At 36.8% G+C, this 13,240-nt stretch overlaps 1 protein-coding gene across 1 annotated transcript in view; it reads left to right on the top strand.

Annotated features, from left to right (window-relative positions):
- Positions 1–13,240, top strand: part of LOC126971207 (uncharacterized) — an 88,038-nt gene that overhangs the window by 62,410 nt on the left and 12,388 nt on the right. Inside the window, exons 3-4 of the mRNA XM_050817383.1 lie at positions 8,131–8,312; positions 11,483–11,578. Coding sequence (XP_050673340.1) covers positions 8,131–8,312; positions 11,483–11,578 — 278 coding nt within the window. The remainder of the gene's footprint in view (positions 1–8,130; positions 8,313–11,482; positions 11,579–13,240) is intronic.

The raw sequence follows: 13,240 nt of genomic DNA, 5'->3' as shown, positions 1-13,240 counted from the left end.
GACAGATGTCAGCGATATAGTCAACATTTTACATATTCTTGGTCAATTCTCATTCTTATAACTTAATATCAAGCTTATTTGTAAGGTCGTATATGTTCAAAGATTTAGGAATATCGATCATACTACAATTCGAACTGTAGTTTTGAGCTTTTATGATGCTATAAAGCAGCAAAAATACTATGTTTGCATAGAAAGAACGGCGCCTATTTCTGCCGTGAAGCAGTAATGTGTAAACATTACTGTGTTTCGGTCTGAAGGGCGCCGTAGCTAGTCAAATTACTGGGCAAACGAGACTTAACATCTTATGTCTCACATTTTTTGGATTTTTCAAGAACCCTGAGCGGCACTGCATTGTAATGGGTAGGGCGTATCATTTACCACCAGCTGAACATCCTGCTCGTCTCGTCCCTTATGTTCATAAAAAAAAATAGAATGTGATAAAATGTAGCCTGTATGTTTTCCCGACCTCTAGTTTGTTAACTTTCTGCAGAATTTGAATTACATCTATTCATTAGTTTTTACGTTTCCGGACATACATACAGACAAACAGTCAAAAATTCTATCAAGTACCTATTTGGATTCGGTATTTTTTTAATGAATATGCAATGTACTGTTTTTTCTTTGTAACGATTTTACTGTGGGTGTAGATTCTATCACTATATGATTAAAACGTGTAAATCTATTACATTATATTATTGCGTATACTAAGAAAATCCATGAAACCAGCCTTGTAATACGCAGAGTAAAATGTTTTCCAACCACAAACTATTTCACTCTCTTCTTATGTCTGATAACGAAATCACCCTTACTAAAAGACTAAATTCAATAATGCGTTAGTTAAGTTTTTTTATATAAGAGATGGCAAACGGTCAAGAGGTTCATGTAGTGGTGAGGCAACCGCCCATAGACATCCACAACACCAGGGGTCCAGAGATTCGTGGCCGGCCTTTAAGTTTTTTTTTATGGAAAAGGAGGACAAACGAGCGTACGGGTCACCTGGTGTTAAGTGCTCACCGCCGCCCACATTCTCTTGCAACACCAGAGGAATCACAGGAGCGTTGGCGGCCTTGAAGAAAGGAGTACGCGCTGTTTTTGAAGGTACCCATGTCGTATCGTCCCGGAAACACCGCACAAGAAAATAAGTTGGGTTGACATCCGGATAGCTCGCAGACCGAACGACACACAGTGGCCAAGCCGCTATTTCATGTCGGTACGAAGTGGGAGAGTGGGTATTATTCTTTTGGCACTACCACACATAAAAAAATGAAAGTAAAATAAACTTTATTCAATTAGGCTTAAACTAAGCGCTTTTGAATCGACACTACAAATATTTCTTTTAAATGACTGACTCTACCATATGTTCGGAAGAAGTAGAGCTCGTGAGAAGAATATACAAGAAACTCAACGACCACTCTTTTCAATCAAATAGAGTATCTTACAATGCCTGTAAATTGGATGTGTGGCGGACCTCCACAGTGCGGTTTTCAAGGAGCTTTCTTCCTCGTACTACAAAGCTGTGGAATGAGCTTCCTTGTGCGGTGTTTCCGGGACGATACGACATGGGTACCTTCAAAAAAAGCGCGTACACCTTCCTTAAAGGCCGGTAACGCTCTTGTAATTCCCCTGGTGTTGCAAGAGAATGTGGGCGGCGGTGATCACTTAACACCAGGTGACCCGTACGCTCGTTTGTCCTCCTATTCCATAAAAAAAATTATACATAAAAAATTAGTTTGTAAGGTCCTGCATCCAGTATATAAACCGTGTTTAAATAATATACAATATTTCATAAAAAGTAAAAAAATATAAATTGTCGTATATTGGATGCATCAATCTTCAGAGCTTGAATTCATTGCCCGTGTAAGGTTGCTTCGTGAACATGATGGTCGATAGTTTTACAATATCTACAGTAGCCGGTATCAGGGGCGTGCATTGGTTTTCTATCAAGGTAGGCACTGTAAATCGAAAAACTAGTCGAAGTTAAGGCTGGAGATTGCTTACCGTAGGTATTTAGGAAAATTTTTTTGAGTAGGGTTTCAATAGAAGTTTGGTTATAAAATAACGGATCGAAATTAAACTAAATTAACTTTAACTCTATATTTATTTAGGTTCATAAGGAGGTAGGCACTGCCTATTTGCCTATATGATATGCACGCCCCTGGCCGGCATGTACATTAGCAAGAATCGTTTTCTATCGAGTTTTTTCACACGATTAAAAAAACATTACGATAGTACACATTACTTGCAACTAAATGTACCAGTGCAAGCGCTAACTTTCTACCACTAGACAAGACTCTATCGGCCATACAAATAAACTCGGCATAAATTTATACCTGAGAATAAACCAAGATTTTTTCAATGCTTACAAATAGACATTTTGCTTATGATTGGATTATTCGGTCGTAAAGCGTTTCCCGCGCTTATTTGCAAGGCTGCTGGACCTTCGGAAAACTTCAGAATTATCATTCTGTTGGCAGTATTGTCAGCGATATACGGCCGGTTTCAATAACCTATCGATTCTTAGATTAACTTACTAGAGGTAGATAAATCTATCCTTTTACGCTTACTTACATTTCAATAACCTTTTGACATAGAGCATTGGACTATAACTATATTTATTTATTTATTAAAGCACACCACACCATATACAATACAATTTTCTTAATCTAATGTAATTAGTAGTTCTAAAGTATACGACAATTATGGTGAACATAAAAATTACAAAAAATACTCCCTAATTACTTATTGGACATAACTGTGGGTAGATAACTTGTCATTTAACGGTGACAGCAATGTATCCGTAACTATAGATACGTTATTGAAAAGGGCCGCTAGTCAAAATTTTACATTATATTCTTTGTTTATTCTAAGGTATAAATTTATACTAAGTTTATTTGTAAGGCTGTATATCTAAACTAGCTGACCCGGCAAACGTTGTTTTGCTATATAAAGTATAATTCACGCGATAGTTTTATAAGTAATAAAATATTGCCTATATATATATATTGTACATCATTTTGTTCTATTGTCAATAGTTTTTGCAGCGCACGCAAAAATAGGTTTTCGATTTTACACCTTGTGTTACAAAATAGCAATTTTATTACGGATCCCTAATTTTGAAAAAAAAACATAGCCTATAGCCTTCCTCGATAAATGGACTACCCAACACTGAAAGGATCATTCAAATCGGACCAGTAGTACCAGAGATTAGCGCGTTCAAACAAACAAACAAACAAACAAACACTGCAGCTTTATAATATTAGTATAGATGAGAACTTGAAGCTAACGTGTTGTGCGATTGTTTCATTCCCACTGTTAATGTCATGTCGTCGAACCTGCAGACAGGTATTTTCTTGCAGACTGTTAATATCATAATAATTACGTCAAGCAATTTCTCGTGCAGTCGATGCAACAGGCGACGACGGAGACGAGAGGCAAAAACACGAAAGCGCCGACCACAAAGGGCACCGCCCTCTGTGCTTCGCTTTTTATCTCTTTTCCTCTGCTTGTTCGAATTTCAGATTTCGTTTACCGCTCTCCATGTTTGAAAGTTATACAAGATTTATGATATTTATTTGCAGGTACTTAAAAATCAAGTACTTAATACTAAACCGCCGTTTTTAGGCGTATCATATATTTGAAGACGCATATAATTATGTTAGATAATAACATTCTTCTAAGTGCCGATTTTTCAATCCTCAGTTAAACAACTAGATAAGAGGAATTCGACGGATAGCGCAATTTCGAATTTTTCAACAGGCAGATAGAAGTTATCGAACGAATTAAGACTATATCGGGTGATTATATTTATCGGCCCCTTTGGGAGCCGGTTAAGAGCAATGGGTGGGATAATTAGGACGTGTTTTTAAGTTTTTAGGCTATATTTGTAGATAAGTCATTCTCTAGTTATAAGTGTATTATCTATGCTCATGTCAAAAGATCTAATAACTATCATCTTTTGACGACTACACACGTAATTTATTTTATAACTATCTAATATTATATCTAATATTATAATAGACAATTGACGACTTCGCGATTGAAGAAGAAATCCATTTCCTCAACAACAACGAAAACAATTTTAAATTGAAATAAACTGAACAAATAAACGAGTGAATTAGAGGTTTGTTGTTATTAATTGTTGTGATAAATGTCTAATGTCAAACAAGCACCTTTTGACCTTTCTCTGTCTTATGCGTTAAATAATATATATGTCCATCTCGCTTGCACGTATGAAGTGTGAAGTTGCTTCGACAATACCACAGACAACTATTCTTTGGATAAAAAGCGATTGTAAAATTCAAAACTTTTAATCGTTAGATAAACAGTTAGTTAATTTTATTCTCTAGATAGTTATCTGGTGATTGAAAAATCGGCCCTAAGTCTACACTAATAAATGGATAACCCGTTTTTGGCTTCGGTAATACTGCCGAGACTACTAAATCTATTGAACTTATACTTATACCATAACATGCAGCATCTTTCGGAGGAGGTTCTTGTAAATGATATGTTGGTAATTACGTCTGTAGCCTATAATTTTTTACGGCCGTTTTCAATAACCTATCTATTCTTAGTTTAACTTACGGATACATTGCTGTCACCGTTTAATGAAAAGATCTTATCTTTCCATAGTTATGTCCAATATAGTTATAGTCCAATGCTATCTGTCAATAGGTTATTGAAATGTAAGTAAGCGTAAAAGGATAGATTTGTCTACGTCTAGTAAGTTCAACTAAGGATAGATAGGTAATTGAAAACGGCCGTTAGTTAATTTCTTATATTAATTAAATTCCTTATTCGCAATACAATAATTAATTCAGTCTGACATTTCATTATGTACATATGACGATTCATACGCTTCCCGGATAAGCAATTGAAACTACTAAGATAAGACAGTTACACATATTTTACCTTAGAATTTAGATTAGTGAAAGTAGAGGTTAACTGTCAACCACAGAACCACAAAGCACAGTGAAAAACAACAAGTGCATTTCTTACTACACGATTATTCAGGAATAATCTAGTAATTAATTCATACTAAGACTGTGACAGCTGTGAAAACGTCTAAAAAAATTGAGGTTAACTGTAAACCTCTATTTTGAGCAATGCTCGCACAATAACACAAAGTGATATACAAATCGCGAGTGTAAGACGTAGCTTGCCACGCACACTAAACTAATTACCTGGCCGGTTGTCATCGGTTGACATGAAAATTATCTAAGAATAATTGTATTACATATTATGATATTGTCGGAATGAGTATGAGTAACGAATACTGTTTCAAAGTAATAAAAATCTTATTAGCAAAGTTCTCCCAGGGCCGAGCCAACGTAAACATCGCGCGGTGTGTTAGTAATGTTTCTAAGAAATGTGCACAGATAAAAATATTACAACAAAATCACCACTAGTGCCGTAAGTTATTATGAGAAGTTATTCTTTCATGAGTGCCTACATATAGTTTTAATGCTCACGATAAAATTATACATGAGTAGATTTAACAGTTTAATATACTTCGTGTATATTGTGTAAGTATAAAACCGTCGCTATCCAAACGAATTTTAAATGACAAATTCCAAAGATGTCCACTACTGGACAAAGGCCTCCCCCGAAGATCTCTACGACGATCTGTCCTGCGCTGCACTCCAACCTATTCTGGCAATCAGATACATCATCGATCTGTCTTGGGGGGCCTATCAATACTGCGTACTCCGGTACTTGGTCGCCATTTGACGACTTTATTGCGCCAACGGCAATCTGTCCTTCGAGCTATGTGCCATGCCCACTACAACTTCAATTTTGCAATCATTTTGGCTATGTCGGTGTCTTTGGTTCTCCTATTGATTTGATCTCGCAGGGAATCTTCCAGCATAGCCTTCTACATTCCTCTCTGAGCTTAAGTTTTTTGAAAACTGGGCTCTGGAGTTGAGGTGGCAGCACTCCATAAGTTGTTGTTTTAGACATTTCGTATGTATGTCACGCCTTAACTGGTCAACCATGAAACTTTCATAATCTGTATAGTTCTAGAAACACCGCACAAGGAAGCTCATTCCACAGCTCGGTTGTCCGTGGAAGAAAGTTCCTTGAAAACTGCTCTTTGGAGAAACGCCACACATGCAGATGATGGGGATGATATCGTAATTTGTGGCGTGTTGAAAGGTTGAATTCGTAGTACTAGTAGTAATATATAAAATATAAAGTTCTCGATGGCTGCAGTAGCAAGTACGTAGCTTGTCGGAATGAGAAGCAGGTCGCGATCGCCGCTTCCTAGAAACGATCCCAACTCGGCCTTGCTGCGAAACGCGCCAATGTTTGTTTTAGTTGAGCTCGAAAGCAACGTTCGCACGACCGCGGCGCTTTGTTTGCGAAAGATCCATTCCCTGAACAATCCGCAGCTGGCACGGCTCTCGCACGATTTATGGCGACGTAAACATTTAGCCCGCTGCTTGTTAGATGTGCGTAGGAGATTGATCGCGACGCAGATGTCGTGCGAAGCCTTCGAGAGTTTCCTCGTTAGCGGTTTAATAACGCGGTTGTGTTCCTGGAACGTATGTCAACTCGTCGACAGATGTGTGCTGTGCCGTGAGGAATCATTCGAGCTGCGAGCGAGCTAACCGCACCCACTCCACCGGAATGACGCCCCATTAGCCATTACCGCGAATTGTTTCCTGCAATGGATGGAATTGATCATATCGCAAACGATATTGCCTATTCGAGCTAATGTTTCGAGCGTTCCCTTTACCGCGTCATTAGGAAATGTGTGATGGAAATGTTACGTGTGATTCATCTAGTCGCCATTTTAACATACAAACGTTGCCGTCCCTTATTGCCCTTGGTTTTTAACACTAGATCAAAATAGTAATAGGTACTTATAAAGTTTTCTTAATTAAGATAAATACTTTTTTTTTTGATGCAACTGTTGTGTAATAAGGGGTATTACAACACGAATGTGGGTTATAATAGTATCACATGAGTGTTTTAATACCTAATTATCAACAGTTGCATACAAGACTTTATCTACACCCAGAATAAGAATCCTCTAAAAGATTCTGAAACAGTTAGCTTACTGCTAACATTAAAACAGCCAGTCCTAGTAGTAACATAATATCATCCATTACTGATTTTATACAAATAAACTAAGTGTTAATGAAATACTTAATTATTTATTTTAGTAGTAATTTACATTTTGTATTGTGCAATTATTAAAATTCACTTGAATATTATGTTCTTTTGCAGCGTTTAAAATATCCGGCGGTGTGCTGTCAAAACTTCAATCGCTCATTTTTTCAAGAAAAAACTCCGCCAAGTTTCGAATAACCTACTTTTTTTTTACGGCGCGCTACGATCTAGTAGTGTGGAACGCGCGTAAGCGAAAATGTTATTTTTTTTAAATTCATACAGATACCACGCATAGCAATAAGAATGTGGCTGTTTGTTGATACTCTTTGCGCATGAAGGGATCGAAAAAAAACCAAGGAGTGTTGTTATGAAATTCAGTACAACATTACAACACTCGTTTGGATGATGTAATGGTTATTACGACATTGGGTGTTTTAATGTTGGTAATAAGCTAACTGTTTCAGAATCTTTAATAGAGGATATAAAGCATGGGTGTAGATAAAATACTATTTAATAATTTTTGGCGCCCCTTCTATCAGGTCGGAGGAGTAAATTTTCGAATGGGCGGCAGTTTGTGACATTCAATAAGTGATTTCATATCCTATTTTGAATAAAAATATTTGAATTGGAATCAGATGGTCCATCCCTTTCCGTCACTTACCTTATGTAAAATCAGAAAAACACAAAAACTCAGAGCGGCTCTACAATTGCGCTTGTCACCTTGAGACATTGGATGTTAATTCTTATTTGTCCAGTAATTTCAATAGCTAAGGCGCCCTTCAGACCAAAACACAGTAATGATAAACATAACTGTTTCACGGCAGAAAAACGCGCCGTTGTGGTTCTTATAATCTAGCCGGCATCCTTTGCAAGGAGCATCCCACTGGTAAATGCCCTTAGTCGCCTATTACGACTACGATTTTTGAGCCCGGGACTTCCCTATTCATTTTCTGCCTCGGGAAAGCACAGGGCAAATCCAATGGAGAATTATTCAATGAAGATATTGTTTGGTCACAGGTTCAAGGACGGCGTGGCGTACCCGTGGTCGGCAGGGGTGTCCAACCTGATCCTGTACCCCGAGGCCGCCAACCAGACGTTGTACACGAGGCGGGCAGCCCGCGCGGATGCCGGAAACTACACCTGCCGGCTCAGCAACGAGACCCACAGCCAGACACACACTGTGCTACTTGATGTCCTAGGTATGAACCTATTATATATATACAATAATTAATATTCAAATGTTTTGAGTTTTCTAGAGTTTTAATTCTGCCAATGTTTGTCTTCAAAGAATTTGTGTCTCTTCACCATTGTTACGTATCTCTTCCGGGGGTAATACGTCATAACAGCCGACAAATCACAGCGCGTCATTTCATGTGACGAGGGTATAATAACGGTTTCCGGCTGATTTAATTCAATCTCCGAGATTGAATCTCGTGCTAGAGTTTGGTGAATCAACATCACTTGAAGATGCCTCGTTTAGAGGCGAAACACGTGTCGAATTGTTTTAAGGCAAATATTATTATATAGGCGGAATTAACACTCAAGAAAACTCAAATATTTGGTAAATTATAGATTTTCGCAAAATAACGCTTACTTCAATAATTTTTTTTTAATAATTAATATTTATTCAGTTTATTCTGTATTCCTTTTTATAAAATATTTGATATTATTTAAACACAATTCATATATTGGATACCTTACAAACTGATTTGTTATGTATATTACAACTATTGTAAAATGCTCTGTTTGATTGAAATTTGAAAAGTGTGACCGTTGAGTTTCTTGTATGTTCTTCTCACTAGCTCTACTATTTCCGAACATATGGTAGACTCAGTAATTTAAAAGAAATATTTATAGTGACGATATAAAAGTGCTTAGTTTAAGCCTAATTGAATAAAGTTTATTTAGAATGGTGCACGTGATTGGCCTAAGAATGCCTACTACCTACTCGGTTAAGTCGAGTTAGTACCTAAGTCATTTATAGGGCGATATATATGCTTTAACAATATGATCCCAGAAAATGTACAAAAGAAATGTGTTACGAAATTTAAAAGAATTGTTAAAAAACGTTTGTTGGGAAAATTTATTATAACATAAATGATTTTCTTAATGATACCACAGACTGGAAATGAAGCGGACACCCTCAGGCTCTCTAATTACAAATGTTTATTATACGATATTACATTGGAATCCATATTTTATAAAAAATACCCGCTGAGTTTCTTGCGCCCGTTCTTCTCAGTTCTGAGGCAGTCTAAGACAGTCTTTTTATTTTGAATGGGTGGTAGTTTTTGACGTTCAATAAGTGATTTTGTATCCCACGTGATCACTTGCGATGCGGTTCTCAAACTATTTTCGAGTGAAACTACGTTATACATATCTTAATATATATAAATTACGTGTCACGTTGTTTGTCCGCGACGGACTCCTAAACTTATGAACAGATTTCAATGGGGATTACTTCATGGAGTGCAGTTTAGTCCAACTTGAGAGATAGGATAGTTTTTATTTCGATTTGGGACCCATAATTATTTTTATTTTCAATATTTGTTTTGTATGGACATATTATTTTCTATGAGAGAATTTAGTGACGCACGGTTTGACAGTTGTACTGTGAAACAATTTCATTATAACACTCAGAATACAGATTCTGTATTCTGAGTTATAACAACAGGGAGCATTTTTTACGAAATAATTCTCTATGTTTTGAAATATTATTGGCAAATTCATTTAAAACAGTATTTTTTTTTATTATATACAGAACAACGTCTGTCGGAACAGCTAGTATAAATATATAATATACTGTATAAAATATGATCTAAGATAACAACAGTATAATGATATAGGTAGTAGGTAAATTCGCCTTCACATGCACATCGACAGGTGTCGAATTCTTGTTAGATGTCTTGATAGTTTTTCCTTAACACGCCCAAAGAATAACTTCTAGTATTGTAAAACACACGAATTACGCAGTTCTTGACTTGGTTTTGTGAATATTGGGGATATTCAAAAGTAAAACAGCGGCGTTTATTGTTGGGCGGACGCCCGTGAGTTTGTCATCAATTGGCATGAAACAACCACAAAAAATTACGGAGAACTAACCAAAATACATCCAAGAACTAATTCTTTGGCCTTTTTGGTATCATAAGTACAAAATAAAAATTCCATAATTTTTTATTCACTTATGTAAAATTATATTACATAGACGACCTAAATAGCCGAGTGGCTAGCGACCCTACCTACTTAGCTGGAGGTCCCGGGTTCGAATCCCGGTAGGTGCAAACAAATGTATGATGAATATGGATGTTTGTTTCCGAGTCATGTATGTTTGCTTTCAAACTTTGCCGGATGATACTTCTTCACCAATCGCCGTACTGTAATTGCTACTATTTCAAATTTTATGTCAAATGACTGCACGTTTCATACTAAACTAAATTTAAATTTTTAAATCAAATCAAATCAAAATCAGTTTATTCAAGTAGGTCACGGAAATGACACTTATCAATGTCAAAAAAAAAAAAAAATTCTTATTGAATCTACCGCTACTTCGTAAAGGGTTGAGCTAATGAGAAGAAGTAGCAAGAAACTCATTGCCACTCTTTTATATCAAGATTTACACTTACATCCACCCACAAATCATTTCAATTACAATATATGTAAAATGTAAAATGATGCAATACTAAGGCAGACTCCCGCCTCTTATTACGTAGTATTTACATGCCCTTTGTTAATCACCCTTATGTGGTCGCATAACGGCCCTTCCCAATATTCAGTCTATCTCTTACTTGAGATAAAAAATCGTTGACTTTTATGTCCCGATAAAATTATCGGCGGTAACTCACTTTATCCGTTACACGCTGTCTATCAATGGGACGACGTATAGCTTTTCAGCGATAGAAGTTTGTATGGAAATTGCAATTCACGCGTTCCAATATAAGGCGGTAAGAATGACTTATCGGGTACATTGGGACAGCTTCAGATTATTGACAGTAGAAGGTAGTAATTTATCTCTATCTGTAGATAGTATAATGGTAACGGCCGTAAGACGGCCCGACGTAAGTTGTCAGTGTCTACTGAATAATTATTTATTTCGGTGAATTATGTGTTTTATTTTTGAATATTTTTTTTATGAGTACGGGTTAAGTTTCTTTGCCCGTGTGTTTTTACTCAGGCTGTTCCGTCCCTTATTACGTCGTATTTACATCATCTTTGTCGAATATATTCATATGCGTATTGAAGTTTTTTCGGAATTCCAATACGCGCGTGATTAACATAACTGTACATATTAAAATGCCATCGGACATGCACGCGTTCGTGGAAGTTATTCGTATCGGCGATTTTTGTAATTAGGTCGATATTCGTTTCACAGAAAAGCCGTCGGACGCGCCGAAAACAATGTTCATATCGAAGGACCAGTGGGTGGAGGAGGGAACCAAGTGCAGGCTGTTCTGCGAAGCTCTCGTCGGTAAGTAATTATTATTATTATTAAGATAGAGATGTAAAAGCCTATCATATAGTTTACATCATTTTGCCCAGTGCTTACACCGTTGCATAAAAAAAAACAGGGAAGTCCCAGGCCCAAGGGTGTCGTGAGAGGCGACTAAATTATTGGTACCACAACGGTTTTTTCCGCTGTGAAGCAGTAATGTGTGAGCATTATTGTGTTTCGGTCGGAAGGGCCCCGTAGCTAGTGAAATTACTGGGCAAATGAGACTTGACAACTTATGTCTCAAGGTGACGAGTGCAATTATTGTAGTGCCGCTCAGAATTTTTGTGATTTTCAAGAATCCTAAGAGACATTGCATTGTTATGGGCAGGGCCTTTAAAGGGAGAATGTGGTTGAACAACCCCGCTCTTGTTGTTATGGGTCCGTCATGTTGATTATGGTGCAATGTGCCATGTGTCTCTAACTACACCGGCATCTACATAATTTGAACCGGAACACAAAAATTCAAGTACTCCGTTGTCTACCGGCAGAAATAAGTATGATGGTAAACTTGCTGCGGTTGCTATAATTTTATAAAAGGCCAACAATGATTCCTCTGGTGCTGCAAGAGAAGGAGGGTGGCGGTGATCACTTAACACCAGGTGATCCTTACCGTATACGTGATACCTTAATGTATAATAATTTTAATACCTCAGTTCCAAATTGTGTTTAAGAAAAGTATGAGTAATTATTCCATAAACAATATTGTATGTATGTAAATGTATTTTAGTTGATACTTCCAATCTGTAATAATGATGTCTGTATATAATGTAAATGGTCTTTGTTTGAGGCTCAATCACGCCTAAACCGCTGATCGTATCGACATGAAACTACCACCATTCGATGCGACGTTTATCCTAGATGGTTTATGGCTACTTATTGGAGTTTACTAAGGAGTAAACTCCAATATGTTCCTTATATGAAAATCGATTCTTTATTGAGAGTAAAACCTACTCATCAAAATATGGGATAGTAACGTTTTTGGTGCGCATCATTTCTCGCGCACCTTTCACTTGTGTGCCAAAATGTAACTTCCTTGATGGACCTTTTAAAATTGGAATTTTCAGTTCCGCTTTTAACAGGAGTTGTGTTTGGGCATTTCCTGACATATTTTGAGCGTTAAGGATTTGTTAGATTTTCATAGAGTTTTTTTAAAAGGAGTTTTGTGTAGGCATTTTTGCTGGAATTTCAAAATTTTCAAATTTCGTTCTCGAGAAGTAAACTCCAGTCGTGCGTCGGAGCTGACACACACACTTTTTTTCGAATTCCAACGTTCCTTCCTTTTAAAATTCACACAGCGAAGCGGGCGGGAACTGCAAGTATATATATATATATATATACTTGCAGTTCCCGCCCGCTTCGCTGTGTGAATTGAATTCGCTGAATGAATATATATATATATATATATACATATATACATACATATATAGTATTTATATCTTCATAAGTCTTGGATATTTTCGTTTCATACAGTAACAAATAATAACTACAGAACGCCTACATGGTAAATATACGTTTTCTTGCAATTCTTATCTCTCTTAATAAAGGTTTCTCCGGAATTATGAAGCGTTTACAACGGCAATAAAAGAAAACGTGTAATATCTGTCCTTATATAAATATTTAATATTGTGTGATTTAAGA

This window comes from Leptidea sinapis, chromosome 23 (genome assembly GCF_905404315.1).
Source record: "Leptidea sinapis chromosome 23, ilLepSina1.1, whole genome shotgun sequence".
NCBI classification, from domain to species: Eukaryota; Metazoa; Arthropoda; class Insecta; order Lepidoptera; family Pieridae; genus Leptidea; species Leptidea sinapis.
This window is presented reverse-complemented; position numbering and strand designations above follow the sequence as displayed.